The sequence below is a fragment of the Mustela nivalis genome (genome assembly GCF_964662115.1).
Source record: "Mustela nivalis genome assembly, chromosome: 14".
Lineage (NCBI taxonomy): Eukaryota > Metazoa > Chordata > Mammalia > Carnivora > Mustelidae > Mustela > Mustela nivalis.
Window position 1 is genome coordinate 8734157 of NC_139033.1, and position 15629 is coordinate 8749785.

General features: G+C 51.8%; 1 protein-coding gene across 2 annotated transcripts; it reads left to right on the forward strand.

The window, feature by feature from the left end:
* The first annotated feature begins 320 nt into the window (after window positions 1-320).
* Window positions 321-15270, forward strand: TBX3 (T-box transcription factor 3). Of its 2 annotated transcripts, XM_082698249.1 has the most exons (8): window positions 321-2958; window positions 4578-4845; window positions 5828-5887; window positions 6166-6312; window positions 8126-8202; window positions 9299-9456; window positions 10687-11360; window positions 13138-15270. In XM_082698249.1, the coding sequence occupies exons 1-8, from the start codon at window positions 2570-2572 to the stop codon at window positions 13597-13599; spliced, it is 2235 nt and encodes a 744-aa protein (XP_082554375.1). In that variant the 5' UTR covers window positions 321-2569; the 3' UTR covers window positions 13600-15270. The 2 variants fall into 2 exon arrangements, with proteins under 2 accessions (XP_082554375.1, XP_082554376.1); XM_082698250.1 differs by lacking the exon at window positions 5828-5887.
* The last annotated feature ends 359 nt before the right edge of the window (window positions 15271-15629 follow it).

The following is a 15629-nucleotide window of genomic DNA, read 5'->3' on the forward strand; positions in this document are numbered from 1 at the left end:
GGGCCTAACTCACTGCACCTCCCCCCCCCCCAAGCGAGAAATGCGGGTTTGGGGACTCCTCTGACCCAGACAGGGACCTGCCTGCGGTAACAGATATCCGTTCCGCGACAGGTCTGATTCGTGAGTGACCTCCCTCCACTCCACCCTCGCTGACGCCCCCACCCTACCTGAACTGGAACAGCCACCTCGCCTCTGGGGTGGGGGCGTATCACGGTTTGTTTTACAAATTCACCCCCGACTTCTGGTGAGATAAGTCCCCGGGTGCCCGGAGAGATAAGTGGGATGCCTGGAGAAGATACAAAGAGGACGTACCTCCCCCTACCAGCTCGCCCGCGGCCTGGGAGGTGAGGGCAGCGGCTCCGCGGGGGCAGGCCCAGAGCCCAGTAGCTTGCTGCGCTCCTTCTGTCCGGGTCTCCATTCTCTGCTCTACACTCAAGCACACATTCAGGTGGAACTCCCGGGGAGCCCGGATTCAGATAGAAGAGAGACCTAAAAGGGCTGGTAAATCCATTCCAAAAAACCCCCGAGTCCGCCTCCCCGGGGGAGGGGGGAGCGCAGCCAGGGCCAGCGGCGCAGGCTGTGTACGTGTTTGCGTGTACGTGTTTTCCCGCGGGTGGCTGGGTCCCAGGGTGCTGGCGCGAGTCCGCGTGCAGGAGTGCCGGGGTGTTCGGGTCTCCGCCCAGAGTTTCGGGTGGGGACGGGGGAAGAGGGAGCCCCTCCCCCAGCAAGCCTGTGTCCCGGAACCCCACGAGCCCAGATGCCGGGAGCCCGGCGCCGAGAGCCACCCGAGCTCGGGAGCCCTTCAGCGGCGGCCGGGCGGAGCTTGGCTCCACGTGGGGCTAGGGAGCACGCAAGCCCGGAGTCTCGGCGCTCGCCTCTCCGCCGCTGCCGCCTTTTGTGGCGCCCGGCGGCGGAATGGCAGCTCGCGGGGGACTCAGCCGCCCGCCTGGCTCTCCCCGGGCCGCCGTGAGCGGGTGAGCCGCACGCAGAAACGGCGGTGCCGGCCGGGAGAGGAGAGGCGAGCCTTGCGCGCGAGAGGCGAGCGCCCCTGCCCGGCGCCCGGCGCGCTCTCCGCCTTCCTGGCCTGGCTCGCTCGCTCGCTCGCTCGCGCACTCACTCCCTCCTCCTCCCCCTTCCTCCGGGGCCCTGCCTCCTCCCTCGATCCCGGGCTGGATGACTGAGGCATTTCAGACGTGGGCTGAGCCAGCGCCGGCGAGCGAGCTCCGGGGCTGCAGCGATCTCTCGATAAGCCACCTAGAGGCGACTTTGCGCGCGCTCCCCTGTGGCTCCCCGCCCTCCCTCTGATCATGTTGACATATTCACAGGACAGGCAGTAGTACCGATGCGGCGCTGCGACGTTACAGTTTCCGACACCTTCTTTTTATAACTCGGCTCTATCCCCCAGCACTCGACCTGTGAAAACCACGCCTATGCAGCAACACAATTGGTCCGAAAGCGTCAAAGAGCCAATCAAGAGGCCTCCGGCTCCCCGCAGCCCACAGCAGAGCCCGACCTTCTAGAGCCGCCGAGCAGACGCCCGGGGAATTCTAGAGGCGGAGGAGGGTGGCGCGGAGCTCTCGCTCGCTCGCTCTCGCTCCCTCCCTCTGCTCGCGCTCCCTCTCCCACTCCGTCCCCCGCTCTCCACTCTGTTTCTCTCTCTCTCTCTCCCTCTCTCTCTCCCCCTCTCCCCCTTCATTCCCTCCACTAAATCCTCCCTGCCCTGCGCGTCTGGACGCAGATTTAGGAAGCGATTTCGCTCACGTTTTAGGACAAGGAAGACAGGCGCGGGAGGAGAGCACGGCAGGACTCCGATTGCAACCCAGACACCCTCCGGAGGCTCCGGAGCAGAGGAAGGAGGAGGAGGGCGAACGGAAGCCAGTTTGCTGTTCAAGTTTTGATAGCGCTGGTAGAAGAGAGCTTAAATCAGAGAGTTGTTGTTGTTGGCTTTTTTTTTTTTTTTTTTTTTTTTTAAGGCGAGAGACTTTTCCGCTCTCTCGCTCGCTGGGGAAGCCGGGTGTAGCGCAACTGCGGGCGCCTCCAGCGAGAAAAGAGGGAGAGGAAGACAGACAGGGGGGCGGGGAAGAAGAAGGAGAAGACAAGGTAAAAAGTCTCCGAGCGGAGCGGTTCGCATTTGCAACAAAGAACTGGGGGCTGGGGAGCCATTCCCGGGACCTGGGGCTGCGGTGTCTCTTTCGGCGAAGCCGCGGGCTCGGGCGCGGGTGAGACCCTGCTCGCTCCCCTCGCCCCGTGAAACCGACTTCCAGGAGCGGCTTTTTAAAAAAACGCCAGGCACAAGGACAGTCACCCAAGCGACTATGTCTCCTGACTTCTCGCCTTGTCCTCTTTGAAAGCGGCATCCCCCTCCCCAAAAGACACTTTTCCTCCCTCTTCCCTAGAGTGCTAGAGTGGTGGTCCCCCCCGTTTCTTCTTTCTTTTTCTTTTCTTTTCTTTCTTTCTTCTTCTTTTTTTTTTTTTTCAAACTATGTGCTGCTGTTAAAAACCAAAAACAAAACCAAACAGCAGCTGAGGACTTGTCCCCGGCTGGAGCCCAGCGCCCCGCCTGGAGTGGATGAGCCTCTCCATGAGAGATCCGGTCATTCCTGGGACAAGCATGGCCTACCATCCGTTCCTACCTCACCGGGCGCCGGACTTCGCCATGAGCGCGGTGCTGGGTCACCAGCCGCCCTTCTTCCCCGCGCTGACGCTGCCTCCCAACGGCGCGGCGGCGCTCTCGCTGCCGGGCGCCCTGGCCAAGCCGATCATGGATCAATTGGTGGGGGCGGCTGAGACTGGCATCCCTTTCTCGTCCCTGGGGCCCCAGGCGCATCTGAGGCCTCTGAAGACCATGGAGCCCGAAGAAGAAGTGGAGGATGACCCCAAGGTGCACCTCGAGGCCAAAGAACTTTGGGATCAGTTCCACAAGCGGGGCACGGAGATGGTCATTACCAAGTCGGGAAGGTAAGCAAGTGGCAGACCCCCCCCAAACTATTGCACTTCCCCCTCCCTTCCCACCCCTTCCCTTTATCTGTTCCCAGCACGATTGGTTTGCCAGTTAATTTGGGCTTAAAGAAAAACTTAGGTCCTCCGAACTGTGTGTAGACATTCTCCGGCCCTGTTTCTGTGGCAGGAAATTTCGGCTTACCTGGACGTCTGCAGGGGGGGTCGTTTCTCCTACCTAGCTCTGCTCCTGGATTTCCCAACAGGCTGGATAGACTCTCTTCAAGGGAGCACAGACACGATTGCAGGAAGAAAGAAACCCACCCCACTCCAGGAAATTCACTGTGGCAAACCTTTCTATGCCTATATTTTTGTTGATGTTCTGTTTGGTTTGTCTCATTTTGTTCTCAGAGAGAACAACTGGACACCCTTTTCTTTAGTGTGGTCGTGGGAGACCTGACACTAGGCTCTCTACTTGCCCTTTCTGCCCTCCAGCCAGCCTCTGGGTCTGCAGGGGCACCTGAGTGTGCCTCTGGAAGGGTCACAGAGAAATTTGGGTTTGTGTGTCCACACCGATTCACGTGTCTGTAATCCGAGGGAGAGTTGAGGCAATTTTGGATCATTAAGATTATGTTCGCAGATTCAAGGAGCCAGTGGAGACACACATGCTGGTTTTTTACGTGTGAATCTTATCAACCATATTTCATATAACTTTCACAAGGTCCTTGCCTGACCGAAACCTGCCTGTCCCTTAAAATCACTGATTCTTTTTTTATGGCCTTGAAGCCCATATGAAGGCTCAATATTACAAGAATAAAAACAAAATTCCTCTCTTCGTGTCTTGAGCTTTCAGTGTCTATCCTAGCTAAAAAGGAGGCCAGCGTTTGGCAGAAAATTTCTCAAACCCAGGAGACGTTTCCTCAGTTTCACATCAAAGTGCTTCCTTTTCAGCCGAGACTCTAGAAGGCCAACACTCCTGGGAAGTAAAAGTCAGTTTGGGGCCGATCTGAGCCATGGGAGAAACGCGGTTAGCCCGCGTGTTAGGCGAATTAGTTATCAGGCCCAGGAGTCCAGCCCGCGCTACAAAATTCGTTTTGAGAACTCACGAAGGCCGCTTTCATTTTGCCAGCGGCGGGATTCCTGTTCCGTAGGGGAGGGTGGCGGTATATTTCCTTGATAAGTTTAACATATTCTCATCAGTGGAGTGGTGGAAAATTCTAGCCTTGACTGACCTCAACTTTACTAAAATGCTACTCCAAGCTGTTTAGAAGTAGACACTCAAAGGGGAGGAGCACAGGCAAGAATTTGTCTGCAAAGAGGGCCATCTGTGAAGTCCTACAAGAGGAAAAAATTGTGGAGAAAGTATTAGACACTGCAAAGAATTGTAGGGCAATATTCACTTGTTTTGAACCTTGGGGCATTCCCGGATAGAGAAACTGGGCATATGCAATGCTTGGGACGTGGAAGGGATACGATTCTGCACTGAGTAGCCCTCCTCTGACACCAAAGCCTCATCAGTCAATCACAATAGAAAAGTTTTAAGTTTGATTTAAACATTTTAGGGTAAATAAGGAATCTGACCCCAGAGTCTGAGTGATTTCTTTTTCTTTTCTCTTGTTTTCTCTTCCCTCCAATTGTAGGCGAATGTTTCCTCCATTTAAAGTAAGATGTTCTGGGTTGGATAAAAAGGCCAAATATATCTTGTTGATGGACATTATAGCTGCTGATGACTGTCGATATAAATTTCATAATTCTCGGTGGATGGTGGCGGGTAAGGCTGACCCTGAAATGCCAAAGAGAATGTACATTCACCCAGACAGCCCTGCTACGGGGGAACAGTGGATGTCCAAAGTTGTCACTTTCCACAAACTGAAACTCACCAACAACATTTCGGACAAACACGGATTTGTAAGTTTTCACCGCTCCCGCTCTTGTCAGTAAAATTTCCTCTTTCCTCACCCTAGCAAAGGCAGTGCTTCCCCTCTCCTTGCAAAAATCACCAGTTTCTGCTCAGACCTCTCCCTTGCTCTCTGTTGCTAAGCATAGCAAAGTTGTTCGATCCGAAACAGCCAGAGAGAGGATTCCCGAGTGTTTCTCTTCGGATAATGGAAGGCCTGGCGTTCCTTTAAAAAAAAAAAAAAAGAAAAGAAAAGAAAGAAAGAATAGAGGGCCAGAACACTGACGTTCTGTGGTAGTCCCAGATCTCGGTAAATGGCTGACAGTGAAGTTAAAAACCAGTTAAGATAACAAAATCCATTTTAAAGTTCCGTGTTCTCCAGGGATTGGTGCTGAGCTCTCTGAAAACTTCTGTTTTGAACCCAGCCATATTATTTCTCGTGGGAGTTTTAAGGTTAAGGAGTTTTAACCAAGGGCTACAATTGTTAAAGGGGTGACTGCATTTTTTGAGAGATTTCTTTCTTTTGTGAAAAAAAGTATATGGGCCTGAGGTGGAAGTCAGGTTTACTAGAAATGAGGCTGGAGTTCTCCAGGATGAAAATTGCTGTGCGTGTCTGTGTGTATTGGGAGTGTATAGAAACCGATTCCGTGGGAGAGTCCTTAGAAACTTTTAGGAGACCAGAATTGCTTATAAAAATCAAAACACCTTTTGCCCCCAGCCCCCTACCTCTCCCCAACATTTCAGTAAAATAAAGCTGAGTGATAAGGGAGGAATCAGCAGAGAGATTAGGCCCCAGAAGAGTGAATGGCACGGAAGTATCTTCAGCGGGCCAGGATTGCCTTTGAAGCCCTTGATTTGATTAAGGCATAAATATTCCCTCTCTAGAGTTCAACCTTTCAGGGCTTTAAGTGGATTGGGCTCGTCAATTAGTGGGCGCTTAAAGGACTGAATCATTTTGTAAATTAAAATGCATGTTTTTCTCTATCTTTTAAGACTTTGGCCTTCCCAAGTGATCACGCAACGTGGCAGGGGAATTATAGTTTTGGTACTCAGGTAGGCTAGGGTTCAAGGTATGAACGGACCTTAGGTGGTGAGGGTGGGGGGTACCCTTTGGAAATTGAAGAGCAATTTGGATTCTCCAGAAGAGGATGTCTGTGGAGCGGAATGTGCCCAAAGAGGTGCTCCGAGGAGGTGGGCTTGGCCTAAGCCGTCGGTGGGGTAGACGTCAGCCTGGCAGGGGTCCTGAGGTCCCGTTGGTCCTACTAAACCACCCCCCCCTTTTTTTTTCTGATGTCTCCCCTCGTCCCTGCCTCCCCGCTTCCTCCCCGCAGACAATATTGAATTCCATGCACAAATACCAGCCTCGATTCCACATTGTGAGAGCCAATGACATCTTGAAACTTCCTTATAGTACATTTCGGACTTACTTGTTCCCCGAAACCGAATTCATCGCTGTGACGGCATACCAGAACGATAAGGTAACCAAAGGCGCTTTTCTTTTTAAGGGTGGTATTTTTCCCCTCCCGCCAAAGGCCGCTCCGGGGTGAGGTGGAGAAAGTTAGGAAAGATTAGGGATAGCAGTCCGAGGTTTTTCTTCTGTGATTTGGCTCTTCCATGGAGCTTTTGGGGAAAGGGGGTCTGGGCCATCCCAAGAGGCAGGGAAGAAACAGAACAAAGCAAAACAAAAAACTTGACCAGCTAGGAATCCCACACGGAGCGAAAAGAGGTCAGACTAACTTTGCTCCTCTGGGCTGACATCCGCTCCCCCAGGGGGGGGCTTTCTCTTGTTTTGAGGCTCAGCCCCTTCTCCTCCAGGAGGAAGGATCAAATATCAGGTTCCAGGTTCTAAAGGAACCCCTCTAAAAATTGAAGGTAAAAGCCATTTGGGATCTTGGAAGGAGAATCCCATTGGAGAGCAGCTTTTCTCCCCTAGCCAGAAATCCCGAGTAGCTGGTCTGGTTTTTATTACCTTTTATGCTGCTGTGTTTTTTATGGTGTGTGTGTGTGTGTGTGTGTTTGGAAAAACCTCCTCTGATCACCGGGGTCATGCTAATCGAGTTGTCTGAGGCTTTTGAGATGAGATGACCAAAGTCAAAATCACTTCATTGGAAGGCTTTTCCTCCCTTGGGCCTCAGACCCGGGATTAGGAGTACCCCCAAATGGAACAGCAGGCAGCCCCTGGTATATAAAGTTATGGTGGTTTGAAGGTCATGGGCATGTGCACAGAGACACACAGAGAAAGTGACTCTTGGTTATCTGACAACACCTTGTATCTTGAACTCAGGGTCACCGTGGGTGGGTCCTCTGGCTGGCCCTGTGGGGATATTCAGGTATGTTTCCTTAATCCGGAGACTGAGACACCAGCAGTCTTAAATACAGGAGTTTATTCCAAGAAACAAGAATCCATCCAAGGGGCCTTTTTCCCACCTCTGGGGAAATCTGTGTATATCATGTGTTTTTTGACCCCCCCTCAAAGGGAAGGGCTTTGAAAGATTACATACTATGGCATTTTGCCCCAGCATGCAAACAAAATAACATGCTTCCTCTAGACCCAGAACCCTGTGAATGTAAGTTGTTAATGTAATAATAAAATGTACCATTTCTGATCAGACAGAGAAGCCAGAGGCCTTCTCCAACCTAATGGTGGTGGCAGAGCAGATAAATGAAAACAAATGTTTTCAGTGGTCATTCAGTCCTTCGACATCTGTAATTGTCAATATTGTAATTCCTCAACCCTCCCCCCTCCCCACAAAACCCAGCAAAAAAATCAAACCCATTCTGGCACAAGGGTAGTGAAAACCCCATAAATCATTTAATTAGATTTCATAGAAAAAGTTGGTGTGCGTGCTGTGGGATGTGTGTGGGGGGGGTAGGAAATATGCCATAACCTATTTTATGATTAATTGTGCTATATTAAAAAAAAATGAAAGCACAATTTTAAGATCTACAGGTTGTCCTGTGGACAGCTTTTGACAATCTTTCCATTTCTCAGTGCATGCTCTCAAGGCTGCTACAGAACAGAATGAGGCATTTCCTAGACAGTCTCATTTCAGTCTGGAATCCCTGGTTTGGCTTCCTATGGGAGATGCAAGCCATTGGTACAGTTGCTTTGATTTTTCTCTTGGTCCCCTCTGACTGGCAGACTGTGATGTCCTCTTTCTTGTCTTCAGCCCGGCATAGCCGGGTGAGTTCTTCGGGCCGTCAGATCTCTAGTAGAAAGAGTTGGGGGGCAACACCACATTCTGGAAAATGAGGCCAATGTCTCTTGCTTGCTTGTGTCTCCTTCTCTAGATAACCCAGCTAAAAATAGACAACAACCCTTTTGCAAAAGGTTTCCGGGACACTGGAAATGGCAGGAGAGAAAAAAGGTGAGTGGAGACACTCTGTATTATTTTCTCAGATAATTTGGAGAATCACTTTTCTGGGGCCCAGATCTCATCCGTTAGAAGTGGAATTGCAGGCACATCTGTAGTAGTTGGAGGGGTGGGGGCAGTGGGAAATAATTTACTCCCACCCTTCCCCCTGCCTGTGGACCTCAAGACACTGTACTTTTTCCTGCCTCCTACTGGTTACCTTAAAGGAGATGAACTAGGCCACGCCATTCTCGTCTCTGGAAAGAAAAGTGTCAGGGATAACAAATTATATAGAGATGCCTGTTAATTCCTAATTAATTGAGGTTCATCCCAGGCAGGTCCCAGGAAAGGACTAAACCATTCACAAAATACTTGGGAATTTTTGCAGTCTTGTCTTGCAAATACCATCAGACAGAACTGAGGTCCCTTGAGAAGTCTGTGGCTCCCTCCTTCATGGGTTTTTGTATCATTTTGCGTGAAGCAGACAGCTGGAGAGTGTATGGAAGACGCTCTCCCCTCCCCCACCGGCTTTCAAAGAATTTCTAAAATCCAGTAAATCAGTCTAGATCTTTAACCTATCCCCTTGCGGGGTGGGGGTGAGCATGGCAAAAAGAATTTCTAACATCTAAATGGATTTTTTTTTTTTTTTTACTCTGGTTACGATTAATTAATGCGCTGGTAAAACAATTAACGTGCACCATGAAGGAAGCCACTTCCTCCCAGTCTTAGCAAGGAGTCGAGTCAGGAGTGTGTAGGCTCCTGGTGCTCACCAGTTTGGGCACCCAGGTCCCCTCCTTCTCTGTAAGGCCTGCCATTCACCTGTCTCTGGCCCATGGCTTTTCCCTAAAAAAAAGGCACCTTCCTCCAACCCCCACCCCTCCCCATCCTGTGCTACACTCTTCAGCCTAGTTACAGCGTCAAGAACCATGCTTGGGTCTCTGTGGCTGCCTTGGAGCAAGCAGGTGTCCGAGACCACTTGATGTGTTGTCCACAGGTGGTGGGCAGGGTGAGGTGAGCCCAGGCCGGGTCTTTGGAGAGGGTGAGGCAAACAAAGGGGAGGGGTCTAGATGTACCTTTGGTCTGTAATGACGGGTGTGGGCTTCTGCCACAGAAAACAGCTCACCCTACAGTCCATGAGAGTGTTCGATGACAGACACAAAAAGGAGAATGGCACCTCAGACGAGTCCTCCAGCGAACAGGCAGCCTTCAACTGCTTTGCTCAGTCCTCATCTCCCGCTGTCTCCACTGTAGGGACTTCGAACCTCAAAGGTAGGCCTGGTCACCTCTGGTTTCTTCTCCACTCCAGGTCTGTGAGGGGAGGTGCTGGAGTGAGGGGTGGGTATCTGGGAGAGTTGGGGGCAGGGCGCCCACCAGGGAACCGGCCCTTCAAAAATGCCAGGTGCTTCTAGAAGCTTCTAAGCAAGAGCCAAAGTTCCAAAAATGTGGCCAGGTATGTCCCCCTCTGGAAATTGTATACAGGAGAGCTCAGAACCCCTTCCCCCAAACCTTGATTTGGCTGAGGGTGGGGTGTCTGCATGTTTCAACTCTGTGGAGCCAGCCTTGAAAACTTGTGTCAAGCACTTAGGTCTCTGTCCCTCCACTGTCTCCAACCAAGCAACTGCTGACGTCTTGACTATCTTTGAGCTCTAGATTTAAATGTGTTGGGGGGCACATAGGGGGAGAGGCAAGGGATTCTTTGTGCCACCTGGAACAAGGAAGGTGGCTGAGAAAACATCCAGCCCCAGAGCAGCAGTGGGCACTGGGAGAGCAATCAGAGCCCTAGGGATCTGAGGGGGGGGGGGGGGGGACAAGAAGGTTCAAATCCCCAGTTAGTTCCTGTGTTTAAAGAGCAAGCACTATTTATTTCTCTCCCTCTCAAGGGGAGGAAACCTGTTTTTAAGTTAATCAAAATGAAAGCCCATTATGACTGCCATTCTTTTAAACTTTACACATAAAATTGGATCCCTTTTTCTTTCTTTCTTTTCTTTTTTTATTTTTTTTTAATTTTTTTTTCTGGTAGGACACCCACAGAGGGTGTGGTGACAGCAAAAGAGAATCTGTGATTGTGTCTGGGCAGTGAGCAGCAGGCTGCTCCCATCTCTGTCTGCGGGGACAGGGGCACACAGAAGGCTCCGCAGAGTGTGTTAAGAAAAGGAAATACAATGGAGTCGGGAAAGACGGGGGTGGGCGGGGAAGCTTTGACACAGGAGGAGCTCAATGGATGATTGTAAAAAATAGTAAAATCCACTAGCGGTTGGGAGAAGAGGTTCATTCGACCTAAATATTTTAAACTCATTCATTGCTAGTTTATTGATACATCCCACTAAAGTTGGGAGCTATCATCGCTCCCACTTTGCAGATGAGGAAACTGAGGCACAGAGAGCTTAAGGGGTGTGCGGAGGGACCACCCAGCTTGTAAATGGCCGGGCTGGAGTTCCACTAGCCCCGATTGGAGCTCACGTCCTTCCGCTTGGCTTTTGTTCCCGTGTCCTCTGGTAGATCTGTGTCCCAGCGAGGGTGAGAGCGACGCCGAGGCCGACAGCAAAGAGGAGCACGGCCCGGAGGCCTGCGACGCGGCCAAGATCTCCACGACCACGTCGGAGGAGCCTTGCCGCGACAAGGGCAGCCCCGCGGTCAAGGCGCACCTCTTCGCCGCCGAGCCCGGCGGCCGGCCTCGGGACGCCGGGCGGCTGGACAAGGCGTCGCCCGACTCGCGCCACAGCCCGGCCACCATCTCGTCCAGCACACGCGGCCTGGGCGCGGAGGAGCGCCGGAGCCCCGGCCGCGAGGGCGCGGCCACGTCCAAGGCCGAGGAGGCGCGCGCGCTGCCGGGCAAAGAGGCCTTTGCGCCGCTCACGGTGCAGACGGACGCGGCCGCCGCACACCTGGGCCAGGGCCCCCTGCCGGGCCTCGGCTTCGCCCCGGGCCTGGCCGGCCAGCAGTTCTTCAACGGGCACCCGCTCTTCCTGCACCCCGGCCAGTTCGCCATGGGGGGCGCCTTCTCCAGCATGGCAGCGGGCATGGGGCCCCTGCTGGCCACCGTGTCCGGGGCCTCCACCGGCGTCTCGGGCCTGGATTCCACGGCCATGGCCTCCGCCGCGGCGCAGGGACTGTCGGGGGCGTCGGCGGCCACCCTGCCTTTCCACCTCCAGCAGCATGTCCTGGCCTCCCAGGTAATAATGAGGGCTCTACCCCCGCTCTCCATGGTTTCCCAGACCCTCACCCAGAGCCCCTCGGTGAGGAGCTTTGAAGAAGAACAATGATAATACTAGTAATAATTGTTAAGGCCAAGAGTTAACCTCATGGCCTCGGCATAATCTCACACTTTCCCCAAAAGCTTAAAAAAATTCTTTCCTAAGTTCAGGACTGTTTACGGTAGAGTAGCTGGGTAGTAGTAATGATAGTGAAGCTGTACCTAGCACTGAGGTCACATTTGGTCTATTCTGACTTCAGTGGCCCTACCGTCACCTCCACTTAATAGAGGAGGTGGCGGAGGCCCAGAGATGTTGGGTAACTTATCCAAAGTCACACAGCTGGTAAGTGCTGGAGCAGAGACTCTACCCCAGGGCTTTTTTCAGGGTCTCTGATTCTAGCTTCAAAGTGGGAATGTCTCTTATCTCTTAAATGGCTCCTAGCCAACCAGCCACCAGGAATCAGACAAGGGGGGGACCATGGCCTGGGGAGGGGAGCTGACTCTCCTGGGGTGGGAGTTGAGTCCTGAACCTTTCCTGCCAGTGGGAACCTTGTCCCCTGTCCCCCAAAGGGTTAACAGTTTGTGCCTAGTGGGAAATGTCAGGATAGGGGCAGGCCTGGCAGCCTCTGTGTGGTTCAGACAGCTGTGCTGGGGTGCAGGGCAGCTGGGGAAAAGTCCTGGGCCTCTGGAAACGCTCTGAACCCAGCGACGAGGTTCTGTGGGGTTTTCTGCACGTCCTTTCCTTTGTTTTGTCTGAGTACATTCGTCTCCCTTCTCTGAGCCAAGAAGCAATGTTGTCCTCCCCTCTTGGGGGGGATGAGGGAACTGAGAACAGGGTTGGCTGGCTTCTGGCCTTTTCCCATTGCTCTCCTGTCTGTGAGCCCCTCCTGGGTCACCTTGTCCTAAGTGGGCTGTGGACAGGTGGGCGAGAGGCTGCCTGGGCACACAAGTATTAATGGTACCCCAAGGCCAGGGTCAGAGAGAACTAGCCCAGCCCAGGCTGGGGTGCCTACATTTTAAATTCTGCTTCTGCCACCGAGGGAGGGACTTTCTGCTCCTCTGGGGCTCACCTCAGTTTCTCCATCTGAAACACCAATATCAGGCTGGGTGATTTCTTAGTCTTTAGAGCAAATGCCTTTTGCACCCTCGACCCCCAATTTCCTTTAGCTTAACGATCATCTCTAGATTTTTTTTTTCCCCTCATTTGAGAAACTTCTGGAATTAGAGTGGGATGGCTGTGTTGGAGGTGGGGGAGGAAGAATGAAGGAAATGTATGTTCCATAATGTATGCCCTGTGGCAGTTTTCAGTCAGCTACCTTAGCTGTGGCTGACCTAGACTGCCGCCCCATTTAACAGGTGCAACAGCTGACCCCCCAGTGGGAGAATTTCTAGCAGTTCTATTGGCCAGGTGCCCCGTGGAGCACATTGCAGGCCTCAGCTCATTTAATATCCAGAGTCCCAATCACTGCATGAACTATTTAGTATTGCTCTGGATTCCACACCCCCCCCCCCACACCAAGAACGCTGAGGCCTAGGGAGGCAGGTGGACCTAGAGAAGGAAGTTTGAGTGTCCCCCCCCCCCCCACCACCACCACCGTGCAAGAGATCAAGGATTTGCCAGAGGTCCCAGGGTGGAGGTGGTGGGGTTGGGGGTGGGTAGATGGACGGAGGAGATTGGCGATTGGCTCCTCCCCGTCGCGCAACCCCTGCTCACCGCCTGCGTTTCTCTCCTGCCTCCTCCCCACCCTTCCCCGCAGGGCCTGGCCATGTCGCCCTTCGGAAGCCTGTTCCCTTACCCCTACACGTACATGGCAGCCGCCGCGGCTGCGTCTTCGGCCGCGGCCTCCAGCTCCGTGCACCGTCACCCCTTCCTCAACCTGAACACCATGCGCCCGCGGCTGCGCTACAGCCCCTACTCCATCCCCATGCCGGTCCCGGACAGCAGCAGCCTGCTCGCCACCGCCCTGCCGTCCATGGCCGCGGCCGCGGGGCCCCTGGACGGCAAAGCCGCCGCGCTGGCCGCCAGCCCGGCCTCGGTGGCCGTGGACTCAGGCTCAGAACTCAACAGCCGCTCCTCCACGCTCTCCTCCAGCTCTGTGTCCTTGTCGCCCAAACTCTGCCCCGAGAAGGAGGCGGCCACCAGCGAACTGCAGAACATCCAGCGGTTGGTCAGCGGCTTGGAAGCCAAGCCGGACAGGTCCCGCAGCGGGTCCCCGTAAACCCCTCCCTAGAAAAATCTCTTCATTCCAGCCCAGTCCAGTCTGCCGTGCACTTTGTTGGATGTAAAATAAACCACGGGGCGCTCAGGGGGGTTGGCCGCTTCTTTGTGCAGTCCTGCCTGGGAAGGGGTGCCGGACTCCCTCTAGAGAATGTGCTAGAAACAGGCCCTGTCGTCTTGGCGTGGTTTATATATCCGGGATCTGGTTCAGATTCTGGGGCTCAGAAATGTCTGTTTCGTGGAGCTGTTTGGGGTGGGAGCAAAAGCGTTTTATGACCAGAGCACCTCCAGCCAGGCTGGTCTGGGAGCTATGGGAAGGAAGCAAAAGGTAGCCAGGCCCACCAGGAGGGGAGGTGTTGAAAGGCTTCTCCCCCAGTGCAGATTTATATATTTTTTTCCTTCACCGTGTCAAGTAGAAACAAAAAGAAAATTTAAAAAATATATATATAGATATATATACTGGGGACAAATGAATACATAAACATGATTCTGTTTGTGAAGATTAAAAACTTTATAGTGACTTGCGTATCAGTTCTAAATAAATGACTGAGCAGCGTTGTGTGGGGAGGGAAGTCATTGCCACCTTGTTTGGTCTCTATTAAGGAAATCTGTGTCTTTTTAATATTCTTGTGATGTTTAAAGAGCCGCTATAGGTCTCTCCTTGCATGTTCCACAGTAATGTATTTGTGGGTTTTATTTTGAAATGCTTGCTTTTAGAGAGAAAACATGACCCCACACCTTTCTCCCCTCCCCCCCTTCTCTGCCCTCCCAACGGCAACCCCAAGGGGGAGGATTTAAAGGGAAGGGGTGGGGAAAACACAAAAAATGAATTTATTTTATCTAAGCTATGTAGCAGGATTTATGTCCTCTGTCAGTTCGTTCTCTTTCCTGTATATGCAATAACAAGGTTTTAAGAAAAATAATAAAGAAGAAGCGAGACTATTAGACAAAGTATTTATGTAATTATTTGATAACTCTTGTAAATAGGTAGAATATGAATGCTCGGAAAATTAAACCTTTAATTTATTGACGTTGTACATAGCTCTATGTAAATAGGGTCGCAGCTGTCAGGTTTTGTCGTCCTGTTTTGCTTTCGTCAATTTTATTTCAAGGTAAAGGATCGCTTTTAAAACCAGAAAACACTTTCCTGCACCGACACCAACACACTTTCAAGAGTTGCCTGCAAAAAAAAAAAAAAAAAAAAAGGAAAAAAAAGCTGTTTTTTTTTTTTTAAATGTCCAAGAGTGATGGAAGGTGCCATTGCCTATGTCATCCCAAACTGGGGAGGTGATGCCACATCCCAGCTCACCTTAAATTCCTTAAAACACCCCAAGTGTGGTTCTGAGATTGCTTAGGGGTGGGTTTGGGGGGGGGTAGGGAGTGCAGAGGCTGTGGTTTGACTTTCTAATTTTTCTTTTGTATTTGTATTTGCTAGTCTGATTTCTTCAAAACGGAGTGGGATTGACTACTGTCTTCAGTATTGGTGGTGTTTTGAATTGGTGCCTATAGAGAGTCACAGTTCACAAGTCAGGTGCTGAGAGATGGTTTAAAGACAAAAATTCATGAAGGTATATTTTGTGTTATAATTGTGGATGAGTTCTTTGGTTTTCTGTATTTCTTCTTCCCTCTTTAAAACATCATTGAAATTTCAATAAATTTTTATTGAAATGTCTGTGGGCCTCGTGTTAAGTGTTTTCTTGAGAAAACTTTGCTGCTAGAGGAGTCTTTCTGTCGGTGCTTGCTTCGTCTCTCCCCCCTTGCTTTGCCTTTAAGTCATTAAGACCGCCCCCACGGAACCCAAATGAGCTGTCACTCAAGTGGCAAAGCTAAAAACAAAAGTCCCTTACTGGGGCGAAGGGAGCCGCTCCAATCTGAAATTACTTTTCCTTTAAATTAGGGAGCAAAACGAGAGACGGAAAGAGGGCTGATTAGAATTGGGTAGAACAGCAATTTCAGATACTTAAGTTCTAATGGAAAAAGAATGCTCTGCTCCCCTAAGTCCGTGGTTCCCACACGAATCCGACCAAGAAT